Raw genomic sequence first — 12,950 nt, 5'->3', positions numbered from 1 at the left:
TATTTTAATAATTTATCACTATAGTATTACCTCATTTAAGATGTAATGAATATATATTTAATTTAATACTTTCTCGTTCAATAAAGACAGCTTAAAATTTTTGTTTTCTTCCATATGGGACAATAGGATTCGGAGTTTAGTGTTAAACTCCGAATCCTGTTATTCCATATGGAAGAAAACAAGAAGTTTGAGAGGTATATACTAAACGAGCTAGTTTGTAATTTAGAAAGATCACTGCTAAACCGCTGGCCCACCTATATCCTCTCCAAACTGAAATTATGATGATTAAATATATTTTTACACAACCTTTCTAAGTTGGATATCGAAATCCGATATCTAAGTCTGATGTCTGATATCGTCATCGTCCCCGAGAGACAGAGGCGGATGACGACATCGAGACGGAGACCGATATCTGACATCTGTAAATTTGATTTTCGGTATCCGATACCTGATATCTGATATCTGATATCCAATATCCAGATATCGAAAAAAATAAATATTTAAAATTTGATTTTTGGTATCCAGTACAGCATCCGTCCCAGTACCATAATCTGATACCGGTATCAGGACGCGAGATCCCTAGTAACCATCCTCCCCTAACTCTGCAGACGTCATATTTGCTCAAACAAACTCTTGTCTCACTTGATCTCATAAAGGTGATGATGAGTGCTCTGAGAACAAGGATTGGGGGCTTTCTCCCCCTTTAGTGACCACCGGCCTTAGTCAGGAATTAGAATGAGATAAATAGTTGTACTTCTGATGGTTATATTACCGAAGGAAGAGATTCCAGATCCCATGTTGCAAACATGATCAAATGAAACCGCGGAGCTTCAGACATTCCACTGCATCCTTGATGATTTCCTCTGTGGATGCAAAGTGGAGACCAAGATCGATCAGCTTTTTTGATGGATCCTTTGCCCTCCGCAGTCCAGGCTGGGTATCCTCTGGAAAACTGCAGCAAAATAGTAAATTTCAGATCACAGGAAGAACATTTTTTTTCAGGATCAAGATCAGAAATTACGAACCGGGGAACTTTGAAATCTGGATAGAGATGGGCTACTTGGGAAGCAAAATCACTCCAGTGAGAAATGGATTCGACACAGAGATGCCTCCCTTTGGCAGAATCACTTTCGTAAACCAGGATGTGAGCTGCAGCTACGTCTTTGACATGAACAGGACCCATGAAGAAGTCCCTGTACCCCTCAGAGCAGCCTGCAAATAAACAAGTTTTTTTTATATAGGAAAAAAATTGAAAATATGTCATCGTATCTTACCTTGAAGGAGGCGGACGAGCATTGCCATGCTAGCATTGAGCTGAGGGGGAAGAACAGGACCAAGAACAGTGCCGGGATTGATGACAACCACATTAATCTTACTCTCTCTTGCAAAATCCCAGGCCGCTTTCTCCGCTAGAGTTTTTGAAGCAGGATACCACAACTGTCACAAATGAAAGTACGAACATCATGAATCCAGCAATATTTCTATTTGGACCAGATTGGATATTAGTATTATCTGAGACATAAGTTAAATATTATCCTCAAAAGATAAATTTCAGTATTCTTACATAAGAGTAAGAGGAAATCTTTGTTGTATCCACTGAAGTTATTTCTTTTATCCATTAGGACAACATCTTTTGCGGAAATATTGAATAGATTAGATCGTACACTTTCATATTTCGGTATTTATTATAGAAGAGTAAGAGGAAAGATCTTTGAATCTAGCAGAAAATGACTGCCATTGTTTTTTCTTCTTGATCACTACGACAAAAAAATGGAAAACTCGTTCTATGGTGAAAATTATAGGACTTATGACGATGAAGCCAGTTTTTGAGACGAAAATTCATGAAACGAACCTCGTTTTCCTTGCAGTAATCGAGATCAGTCCAGCATTCCTCGTCCCGGATTACATCTGCGGGCCAGCGAGGGCTTGGAATAATGGCAGAGATAGAGGATGTGACCACGACCTTCTTCACCCCGCATTCCTTAGCCGCGCGGAGCACGTTGATCGTGCCCTTAACGGCCGGATCAAGGAGCTCGTTCTGCGGAGAAATAGAAGAAATCAACAAAAAAATTTCAAAATTTCAAGCAGGGAAGAAGATCAGAACCTCGGGATTGCGGACGCGATCGACAATGCAAGGAGAAGCGAGGTGGATGACGCCTGCGACGCCGCGGACGGCGGCAAGGACGGAGTCGTAGTCGAGGAGGTCGATCTGAAACAGGCGGAGTGCAGATGAAGCGCCGGGAAGATCGAGCAGATGCTTCGTCTCCAATTCATCATCTGCGCACAGATCGAATCAATCTTCCAATTTGACGGCCGTGAAGGGGAAGAAATTGAGTACCGACTTAGATTTTGAACGGTGGCGTTGACGGCGTAGCCCTTGTCGAGCAATTGCGAAACCAGAGTTGATCCGATGAAGCCGCTTCCGCCAGTAACACAGACTCGTCGCTGCTCCCCCGCCATGATCAAAGCCGGGCGAGCTTCTGAAGAAGAACAAACTACAGTGAGAAGCCACGACTGAAAGGTGAACTAATATCTATCCCGTTAACGTTGATGGTCGTAGTGTGACACCTGGGGAACGCCACGTCCGGGACGTGACGCTCTGGACGTGACGGAACGGACGACGGAACGTGACGGACGGTGACGTGACGAAAGTTTCGTCACGTCACCGTCCCATCACGCGTCCCAGAATGCAAAAAAAATTTGTCACGTTCCTGTCACCGTCCCTCGTAGGGCATCCCATCACGTCCCCTTCAACGTGACGGCGTCACCGTCACCGGCGACGTGAATAAAACTCTACTTGAACGGAAGGGTATATCTCCAATTATTTATAGGCGGACCATTTCTAGATTTGTGTGTGTCATCCTTGCCCAGGATCCTTGTGTGTTCCAATTTTATCGGATGTCCCCGAAGGAACACTGACTGTTTCTAAAATTTCTAGGTGGCATCAGTTTGCGCGTGCAAAAAAAATAGGGACTTCTGTGCAAAATGCCAGGAAATCGAAATTGCCACATCACGTGGCAAAATCTAGGTCGTCAGAAAGATTAAAAATAATAATTTTTATATGTATTTTCTGTCCGTTTAACTTTTCCAAAATTCCGTCATGGCTGTAATCCGTGACGGCCGTTCCGTCACGTCATGCATCCTGGGCATTCCGTCACCGTCATGTCCCCATCACGACCACTTCGTCATCCATCACCGTCACCGTCACCGTCACGGACCCCTAAAACTGTCACCGTCATGTCATCCATCACATTTCTGTCACAGTGACGCGTGATGTGACGGATGACGCATGTCGATCCCTAGTGACGACGCATGCCAATCCCTAGTGACACGCTATGTTTTATTTTGTCCTTGTATAAACTGTATCTTGTTGACATTGACGGTCGTAGTGGGAGACGTCATGTTTTGTTTTGCTATTATAGTATGCTCTATCTCCTTGGTTTTCATTGGTTTATCTTGTACAAGATGCCATCGTAAAACAAAGTTATCTTGTATAAGATGCTCTATCTTGTAGAGCCTTAAATAGAGTAAAACAAAGTTGACACAGTAGAAAGTACTTTAGAAGTGTGCAGGTATTTATTGCATTGTTAAGCCGAAAATAATGTAAGTTTATTATAACATGGATGTATGTGACACTGGTAAAAATAAACATTTTTAAGGTAGGAACATCGTGATCATACATCATTGTGCAAGACTATGTAATCTTACATTTTGATTTGAAATTCATGGCATTGTGAAGCCGAAAAGAATATAAATTTATTAGAACATGGATGTATGTGAGACTAGTAAAAATATACATTTTTAAGGTAGGAACATCATGATCATACATCATTGTGCAAGACTATGTCATCTTCCATTTTGATTTGAAATTCATGCCATGTTGTTGTCCTTAGCAGCTGGTTCAATGACGTCATGTTCATTGCTCTTTTTTCCTTCTATGGACATTTTTTTCTTGAGTATCATTTTCTTCAATTCTCAATTCAGTTATTTAGTTTGCTTCTTTGGAAACCAATTTTATACATCTTAACCTTCCTTTTCCATACAAAATGCATGGTATGTTGTTCTTGGAAGCATTTACTCATCAGTCATGTCAATGGGAGGGAGCATCATGATAAAATAACTAGATGTTTCATTTCTCTCTTTTGCTTATGTAGCCACTTTGCAGCTTTATGCTGTGGACAACTAGGTTTATATTACTTAGTAATCAATGCAATTCATTCTTTGTCATAAAAACATAAATTTCTGGCTCCAAATTCTATTCTCATCATATAATTAATTATTCTTCACTTTATATTTTACTTTTATCACTTTATTCTTCTATATCTTCATTTTGATCACTTTCTCTCTATAGAGTCATCTATCTTTCTAAACCTTCATCCATATCTCTAGTATATGCCCTTAAAATTGCATCATTAAATCTAACCATTACCAGCTCTGAATTCCATTCCCATCGTCTCCTTCATCATTTTTACACTCTCTCTATGTCTTTTGATTTTCCCAAGTTTCTATATTTATAATATAATTTCCTCAACATAAACCAGCATAAAGGTATTTATTTCATATTTCTAAAATTTCATCACAAAACTAAACCATTAGCAGCTCCAAATTCTGTTTTCTATCTCTATTTCTCATTTTCTATCTCTATTTCTTCATGTAGATCACTTTCCCTCACTAGGCCCCTTGGTAACATGATCAATGCATAGTCTCATGTATTTTATATGATTTTGGTCTTATGAATTTTGAATTTATCATGTTATTATTAGGATTAACTGAATATTTATGAAAATTCCATTTTTGCGCATTATGGCTATTTTTAACTAAAGTCCTCAACTTCTTTGAAGTCAAGCAGTTTTATTACTGATGAGTATTTTATAGTTACACTTGTGCAGAAATTTACAGGAATGAGAACATACCACTCTTAAGGACTTGGAGAATTTTTGGGAGCTCATTGATTCTCCTAATGAGCTTGAAATGATCAAATTGTGTTGTGGGCCTCCAAAAGAGCAAGCAGAGGGAGTGGACCATGACCTGACCTGATCTGCCTATTGGCCTACCAAACACTTTACAAAGAAAGACACTGAAGATTACAAGGAAAAGCTCTCAACCAATAGAGAAAAAGAGGCAAAATGGAAAGGAAAGAGAATAGAAAATGCCTAAATGGGTATTTGAGTAATTCTTCCTATGTATAGATACTTTTTACCTCCCTCATTTTCCCTTATTCTGGACATGCACTAGCAAGTGGCTGGCCAGCAGGACAAGGCATATTTCAGAATGCAGGTTGTTGAACCTGCTTGATGTAAGTTTGTTGAAGTTTTCATTCAATCTCATCTCTTATTTGCATTGAAAAATTCCTGACCCTGGAGAAATATAAAGATCCAGACTTTAAATAAAGCATTTAGGGCTCAATAGACTTGCATTGAGGTTTTAGGAACTTCAATTTCTATTTTCCCATCATTCTCTATCCATTTCCCCTTTGATTCAATCACTTTCTCACCCTAAATACATTTTTTCCCTCTCTATAACCCACTTTTTCTATCTCTAAATCTTGATCCATACCTCTAATTTGTTCCCTGAAATTTCATGAAAAATCTCAACCATTTTCATGATGGAAATATAGGTGGCATAATAGCCAAAATCACTATTGAACATGTAATTCTATAACATTAATGAACGCAATGGAAGTTTACTTATTCATTATCGAGTTTATTGATGATGGAGCCCTAGGATTGGTGTGGAGATCAAATGAGTTGACATGAGATGTCAACGCAGGAATTATTAGATCTTAATCACACAACCTTAAACCTGTTCCTATTCTTGGATTATTGAGAAGGGCATCAATCAATCCTGATAACAAAGCATCACTTGATCGAACTCACTGGGTGAGTATGATTGATCTTGTAAGTCATTGGTGTGGAGACACCTAGGACAAGTGGTGGGTGCTCTTTAAGAAAGAGTTCACTGAGCTGATCCAAAGGTGAATCGCTGAATGGTGGTTAACCTAATATGTCAATCAGAATGATTCACATGTCGTAGTTATGATTGTGATCCCTCGACCTGAATCATCAAAGACATCTTGTGAGAGGAAGGGTATACTCTGACCATAGTAAATGACTTCTTATCAAAGGAGTTCAACTGATTTGTGTTGGGTTCATCAACAATCTGATGGAGATGATTGAATGAATTTCAGGGAATTGTCCATCCCTATCAAAAGGGGTATTGACTCATGGAAGAGAATGCTTGAACAAACCCTGGCCATGGTAGTGATTGATTCAAAGAGAGAGTTCTCTTATGATGAAACACAACACCAAACATTAGAACAATCCTATGATGGAAGTGGGATTCGACGGTTAACCATATCCCAAGGATCATTAGGGAGCTATACGATCATGGGAACTATGACTGGCAGGTTCCATGAAGTGAGATAACACCTCCTTTGTATTTCCAAGGATAAGAGGTGTATCTTGGTACCTTCACTTGTTGGAATCCATCCTAGTCCATAGTATTAGTTGGACCATCAATTATAGTTCATGATGATGATCATAATTGATGATTGGACAAACAAGTGTTGTTATGTTCAAATGACCTTTAACTTGGTTGTACATGGGCCTAGAGGGTCACACACAAATAAGGCATGAGAATCTATGTGATATTATCTAGAGTAATGATCCATTGGAGAAATGTGATTTCTTAAATGGAAGCCCAAGAGTATATGGGCCCAATATAATTAGGATAATGAGATTTCCCTAAATGGGCCCCTACCTAAGGTTAAGAGATGGGCAAATTTTAGTTCACCCATGCAAGACCTAACTTTACCCCTCTTGAGCCTTTCCTTTCCTCTCACTAGCTTGAGAGTGTTGAATCTTCCCCAAGAGAGCCTTGGATGGTGAGGAGATCATCTAGGCTCTCTAGTAGAGATCAAGAGGAGTCCCAAAGCTTATCTGCTGGTGTGGATACTTCTGGAGGGCGTCAAGAGAGCCGTCTCGATCCCACTTCGTCAAGAATAAGCCCTGCTAGAAAGGTTCAATGTTTTGAGTGAAGTTTAATTTTAAGAAATTTTATTCCGCTGCATTTCATGCATTTTTTCATAGAGGAGAACAATTAAATCCAAATTTTCACCTTCAAAATCGACTTCTAACTCCTACACCATTTCTTCACTTTCTCTCTCTATCTCCTCATTTAGACCACTTTCTCTTTCTATTCTTATTCCTTTCTCTCTCTGAAATCTTTCTCATTTCTCTTTCTAGACCCTCCATCATTCCCCACTTCTTCTTTTAAAAAAATTACATTAAAAAATTCATTTTTACCCTTTGAAATTGTATTTTACCATCACAGCCGCTAATGTGCGGTGATGTGAGCTGCAAGGCAGCTCGCTTGCACAAGCATGCACCTTTGACTGCCGGCCGAACGCGCACGCAGCGGCACGCCTGCCAGGCATAATGGCGCTCCCTCTGCAGAGAACTTAGGCGAATTTTGGCTAAGAACGAGAACTACTCGACTAATTCAAACTGGTATGAACCGGTCCTAAAAATTTTTTTTTTATGCATTTAAGATTCGTAAAAATTTATGAATCTCTAAAATTAAAAAATCTCTAAAATTAAAAAATCTCTAAAATAAATTTCTAGTGATTTAAAAATTAAAAAATTCTAAACAAATATATCTAGTAATCATATTTGTTATTTCTAGTGGTTTTTGGTGTGAATTTAATTCCAGAAAAATCTAAATATATTTATTTTCTATTTTGGGTGTTAATTAAAATTAAGAAAATTATAATAAAATATTTTAGTGTTTTCTTTGTATTTTAGCTTCCATTTAAATCATAGAAAATTATATAAATTTACCAGAAATCTCAAAAATCACATAATTATATTTCTCACTTTTAAACTCATTTCTTTCATTCCTAGCTTAAGAAAAAAACTGAAATTAAAAGTTCTGCCTGTCTGTGGATTGACCCCTTACTTTCCCCAAATTAACTATAGAATATTTAAGTAGAAATTTTCATAAATATCTTTGACTAAGTCTAAGTTGAAACAATGACATTAAACCCATAAATTTGGACTTATCACCCCTCCATCTCTCCAGCTCATCTCTTTAAGAAACATAAAATTCTGCTGTTTACCCTTTTAGATCTAGAGTTTCTCGGGCATTCCTTGCTGCCCATGATTTTGGGGGCAGCACATGTAATGAAGTAGCTGCATCCACAGCCCTTCGTCCACCTATCATCAAGGGGTCTGTGAATCGGTTGCTGGTCCAAAGGAGGTACCCTTTCAGGCTTTCTCATTTTTTGGCCAATTCCATATTCAGGCCAACCAGCTGAGCCAGGTTAAATCATTTGAACTATGCCTGTTGACCCAACAATTGACCCATTACCACTGACCACCACAGAGATAGTTGCGTTTTTCTGCATGCCAAAATTGTATATTAAAATTCCCTAAACTACATTTCTAGATGTTCAAAGCTTGAAATAAATTCTAGAAAAATCTCTATAAATCATATGTTACATTTCTTAATCCTTTTTTGCTTGACATTAATTAAGAGAAAATAGTATACAAATGTTAACAGTATAATTCTATTTTTGAATGTCAAATACATTATTTTAATATTTTTATTTCATTTCTGCCCCAAAAAATATCCCAGACATTTATATTAAAGTATTTAAAATTCAGAAAAGTTCATAAAAATATATTCCCAAATCTCATTTCTTTCATTTTCATACTCATGAAAATTTTCAATATTAGATTTCTGCCTTCCTTAGATCAGCCCCTTGATACTTATTAATTACATAGTATTTACGTGGACATCTGTTTTCAGTTCATTCTTAAATATAATGTATTAATGACAGTTTGGAAGCCATAACAGGTCCCCAACTCTGATACCACTTTAGTATGAACGCATTCACAGACATGTAGGTGGGCATGAATGAATCTTTAAATAATGAGCACAACCAAAGGACCAACACAAGAAGAATAACCATGGCATCATCGCGTTATGATCTACTCCCTCTAGTAAGCCCACTAGGGCCATTATCGTCTTTCATTTCTGTTTTAATATGTAGCCCTCCTCGGTGGAGGCCAGTATTTTGAATCACTCGCACTGTTTCCCATTTTGTAGCTACTATCTTACTCAACGACTTCCACTCTGTACATCGGAACTGAATTCCTTCTGGTTAAAGAATCTATTTCTAGTTGTTCTGGAACAATTAAGAGATTCTTTGGAAGAAATACGGGGTTCTGCTTCTGACAGCAACATGCTATTGGGTGGTGGTCCCGCTTATGGGTGTATTTGAGTTATAGGTGTGTTTGAGTTATAGGTGTGAGGTGTGAGGTGTAAGGTGTACCACTTTATAATAGGTGTGTTTGAGTTATAGGTGTGAGGTGTGAGGTGTAAGGTGTAAGGTGTGAGGTGTGAGGTGTGAAGTGTGAAGTGAAGTGTGAAGTGTGAAGTGTGAAGTGTGAAGTGAAGTGTGAAGTGAAGTGTGAAGTGAAGTGAAGCGTGAAGTGGAGTGAAGTGAAGTGTGAAGTGAAGTGAACTGAAGTGTGTGAAGTGAAGTGAAGTGAAGTGTGTGAAGTGAAGTGAAGTGATGCCCACTCCACCACCCACGCTTCCTTGGCGTCATCCATTCCACCAAGGTCAGCTCCCTCTTCCTTCTCGATACAATCCTTGGCTGGGATCATATCATATCGTTAGCCTTGTAGGCCCTCACATTGTCACCATCAACAGGAAACCCTTTCCTCCAATGGAGAGAGAGAGTATGGAAGAGGGGAAGAGACCTCTTGTTCTATGAAAAACATCAAAACAAAATATCAAAAACAGTAGCATGTTCTACATGACAAAGGGAAAGCCCTTTGCCATGTATAACATCCTATTTCCTTTTATGGGTAAAAAATAATGGTGGCCCTAATCCACCTAGCCTAGAAAAAGCTGCACCAACCATGAGCAAGTGCTTTGTGGCAGGAATGCAATCAATCACTCAACTTTATATTACCGGCCAGGAGGTTTTGACACATTCCAGCTGTCTAGACATGCCAAACCCTCTGCCACACTCAAAAAGATTGGGGACGAGAGATGCAAGCGAAAATCCATTTAGTGGTTTATTACTAAGAAAGACCGAGGCAAAACCATGGTTGTACTCTGTCACCTGAGGAAGAAAGCAGATGGCTTGGCCTGGAAGCATAGTAGGAAATAGAAACAGTCTCTCCTCCTTCAGGCAGCATCTCCTTCGCTCAGAAGCATCTGATCGAAGTGCCAAACTCCTAAAATCACAGATAATTACATAAACAATTTAGACATAAGATTTGTTGGTGAAGGAAAGAGGCGATGAAGGGGGACTCACCATGTCCTTTTCCCACCCTCCTCAGCTGCGCCACATACTCTGATATCTTCTTAATTGACTCCACCTGTGTTGATTTTTCCAGGCAGCCATGATTTTCTGGAGGATGATTATTGAAGCTCTCAATGAGCCAAGTATTTGTATTATTCTCACCTGCTCACCCAAGTACTCGGTCTCAATGATGTCTGCTAGCTGGACATCACCGCATCGTGTGGCCACCTGAGCATTCGAAAAATAGGAGCTCAATGATTTTTGAAAGAGTTAACTTGGGAGCAAGAACACGTCGGAAGAAAACTCACAGCATGCAGATTTAGTAGTTTCTCGTTTACCAGCTTTTCAAGAGACAGACTGAGCTCCATGACTGAAATACCAAAGATGAAATCATAAGAATTATATCTTACTCGAATCGGCCAGAAAAATCACCAGGCAGCAGGAATGTTCTACTTGGGGAATAATAAAGCATAAAATATTACTTCCATAGTTGTCATGGGTAGAAGTTGAAGGATTAAACATAATATTAACAGCTAATATGATGTGGAAGAAAATCATTAAAATATGCCATAAAAAATCTCTAGATAAACAGGAACCGAAAGTCATTAAAATCTGCCAAAAATCTCCAGATGCCCGCGAACTCATATGATGTGGGGAGAGATTGGATACTGTATCAGCTCAAAAGATTCGATCTATATGACTCGAACTTCACACGTTCTGCCTAGTTGATCTAAAAGATCTAACCGATCAGAAAATGGGATGAATCGATCAATCTGATGAAGCGGGTCTTCGATGATCGATGAGTCGGTCGGTCCATTTGGACGGGATCTTATTAGGAGACATGTGAAAAGCACGATAAATTCCAGATTGTGAAAGATAGAAAATTATTCAAATCTGCCAATAAAATCAATAGATAATCAGATTGGGTCAGATCTTAAGATTTGATCGATCTGAAGGTCTTGATCAAGATCGGTTCAATCCAATGGGATTCAATTAGGGGCTGCCACATAGGAAGCTCACTAAAGTCCAGATTGCCAAACACCTAACTCAAAAATAAGTATCAATGTATCGTGATCTAAAAAGAGAAATAGGCAGAGCAAGGATACTATTTATGTTTTTCATCGTTCATAGACGGATTACTATTCTTTCTTTTAATCGGTCATCTTTAAACGGTGACGATCGATAAAAACCAATTGACTATTTGAAAATCGAATAGAAAAGTCGATTCGATCGAAAATTCGACCAGGGTTGGGAGAATTATAAAGCACAAAACGTAGCTCTCATCATCGTCATGGGTAGAGGCCGAAATAATATTAAACGAAGCTGAATTAGTTCCGGGTGCAAGGATTACCAAGAATAATATAATAAATTAGAGCTCGGAAAGCAAACCATATAGCGCGTCGCCTTTCTCAGCGTCATCGAATTCACTGGGAGGGGCCAATATTGTCTGGAGTTTCACCCTACCGCCGCGCTTATTCTAAAAATCACCACCAACATCGGGCAAAAAGCATGAGAATAGCTCCACCGAGAACAATAATACAAGTAATGGCGATGTTGAGCACTAAGACTAGTTCAAGAAAACCTGATATTTCATCAGTTTCTCCGCGTGCTCCCTTTCCTCCTCGCTGGATTCCTTGAAAAACCTTTTAAAACAAGGCATGCTGGTCAAAAGAGGGAATGAAGAAGCTAAGAGCAAGGATAAACAGAATTTTTCTTCCTCCTCACCTCGCCAGACCCTTCAGGGCGACATTATCTCTGTCGAAGTAGGAAAACAAAGCATGGTAGGCGTAGGAAGCGTTGTACTCGACGCTGCAAACAAACCAAGAATGTAAGCTAAGCTCAAAACGGATAAAATGGAAGATCAAAGCCGCACTTGATCTGTTCGTTGATGGCGGATTCACACTCGGCGGAGTACTTCTGGCGGGCTAGAGACTGATGTGGGACGGTGGGAACGAGGGAGAGCTCCTTCTTCACCTCTTCGAAAGGCTCAAAAACGAGCCCAGTAAGAACCCTAGAGCTGGAATCAGAAGACGACATCGCCACCATGGATTGGCCATTCTTGGGCCCTTTACAAAGCTTGAAGATCCCCCTGGATCGGAAATCGGAGAGAGACGTCACGGGAGGGGCCTTGAGAAGCATGACGATTGCCTGATTTTCTCGCAAATTCAACAGCAGAGGAAGACGACGAGCCCCAAATGCGAGAAGAAGCTCAGCAAGCTGGTGAAGAAGAAGATCGGTGGCGAGGCGGTGGACGTGGGGAAGAGTTTATGGAGCGAGCGGCGGATCTTGGCCGTCCATTGAATTATTGGACGGCGGAGATTCGGCCAGCTATTGATGGGCGCGTGGTGAGCGCGTGGCCATCACTGTCGTTCAGTAAAAAATTCAGAAAAAAAGGGAGGCCCGCTAAGCCTCCACAATTAGTGGGCTTCCGGTTATGGTAGGACAGAAAGAAACGGATAGCGTCCAATATTTCTATTTTGGATATATATTTCATCATGGGAGAACTAGAAATAAGTGAAAGACAGGGAGAGATAATGATACGAGGATTTATACTGGCATGAATGTGCAGATAATAAGATTCCTTTGTTGATGGTTGATAACACGCATTTTAGAAGGTTAATATGACCATATT

At 39.6% G+C, this 12,950-nt stretch overlaps 2 protein-coding genes across 2 annotated transcripts; both read right to left on the bottom strand.

Annotated features, from left to right (window-relative positions):
* Window positions 1–672: 672 nt before the first annotated feature.
* LOC144706586 (NAD(P)-binding Rossmann-fold superfamily protein) lies at window positions 673–2,507 on the bottom strand. Its single transcript, XM_078579583.1, has 6 exons — window positions 2,343–2,507; window positions 2,105–2,277; window positions 1,853–2,038; window positions 1,275–1,437; window positions 1,026–1,212; window positions 673–952 (listed from the first exon to the last, which is right to left on the bottom strand). Exons 1-6 carry the CDS (start codon window positions 2,458–2,460, stop codon window positions 811–813), a joined length of 969 nt encoding a protein of 322 aa, XP_078435709.1. The 5' UTR covers window positions 2,461–2,507; the 3' UTR covers window positions 673–810.
* A 7,556-nt stretch (window positions 2,508–10,063) lies between these two features.
* Window positions 10,064–12,566, bottom strand: LOC144716432 (ferritin-3, chloroplastic-like). Its single transcript, XM_078591539.1, has 8 exons — window positions 12,192–12,566; window positions 12,044–12,127; window positions 11,901–11,961; window positions 11,708–11,795; window positions 10,627–10,688; window positions 10,481–10,546; window positions 10,331–10,394; window positions 10,064–10,250 (listed from the first exon to the last, which is right to left on the bottom strand). Exons 1-8 carry the CDS (start codon window positions 12,455–12,457, stop codon window positions 10,201–10,203), a joined length of 741 nt encoding a protein of 246 aa, XP_078447665.1. The 5' UTR covers window positions 12,458–12,566; the 3' UTR covers window positions 10,064–10,200.
* Between the last annotated feature and the right edge of the window lie 384 nt (window positions 12,567–12,950).

This window comes from Wolffia australiana, chromosome 1 (genome assembly GCF_029677425.1).
Source record: "Wolffia australiana isolate 7733 chromosome 1, ASM2967742v1".
Taxonomy (NCBI): Eukaryota; Viridiplantae; Streptophyta; class Magnoliopsida; order Alismatales; family Araceae; genus Wolffia; species Wolffia australiana.
The sequence above is the reverse complement of the archived record's forward strand: the minus strand, read 5'-3'. Positions and strand labels throughout refer to the sequence as shown.

What these genes read in the sequence shown, in the direction of transcription:
- LOC144706586 (XM_078579583.1), bottom strand. Translation starts at nt 2,460, where the DNA reads ATGGCGGGGGAGCAGCGACGAGTCTGTGTTACTGGCGGAAGCGGCTTC. An exon ending in ATCGCGTCCGCAATCCCGAG is followed by an intron (nt 2,039 to 2,104) that starts GTTCTGATCTTC and finishes ATTTCTCCGCAG; the next exon opens with AACGAGCTCCTTGATCCGGC. An exon ending in CCAGATTTCAAAGTTCCCCG is followed by an intron (nt 953 to 1,025) that starts GTTCGTAATTTC and finishes ATTTTGCTGCAG; the next exon opens with TTTTCCAGAGGATACCCAGC.
- LOC144716432 (XM_078591539.1), bottom strand. Translation starts at nt 12,457, where the DNA reads ATGCTTCTCAAGGCCCCTCCCGTGACGTCTCTCTCCGATTTCCGATCC. An exon ending in AGAAACTGATGAAATATCAG is followed by an intron (nt 11,796 to 11,900) that starts GTTTTCTTGAAC and finishes GGTGATTTTTAG; the next exon opens with AATAAGCGCGGCGGTAGGGT. An exon ending in AACTACTAAATCTGCATGCT is followed by an intron (nt 10,547 to 10,626) that starts GTGAGTTTTCTT and finishes TCGAATGCTCAG; the next exon opens with GTGGCCACACGATGCGGTGA.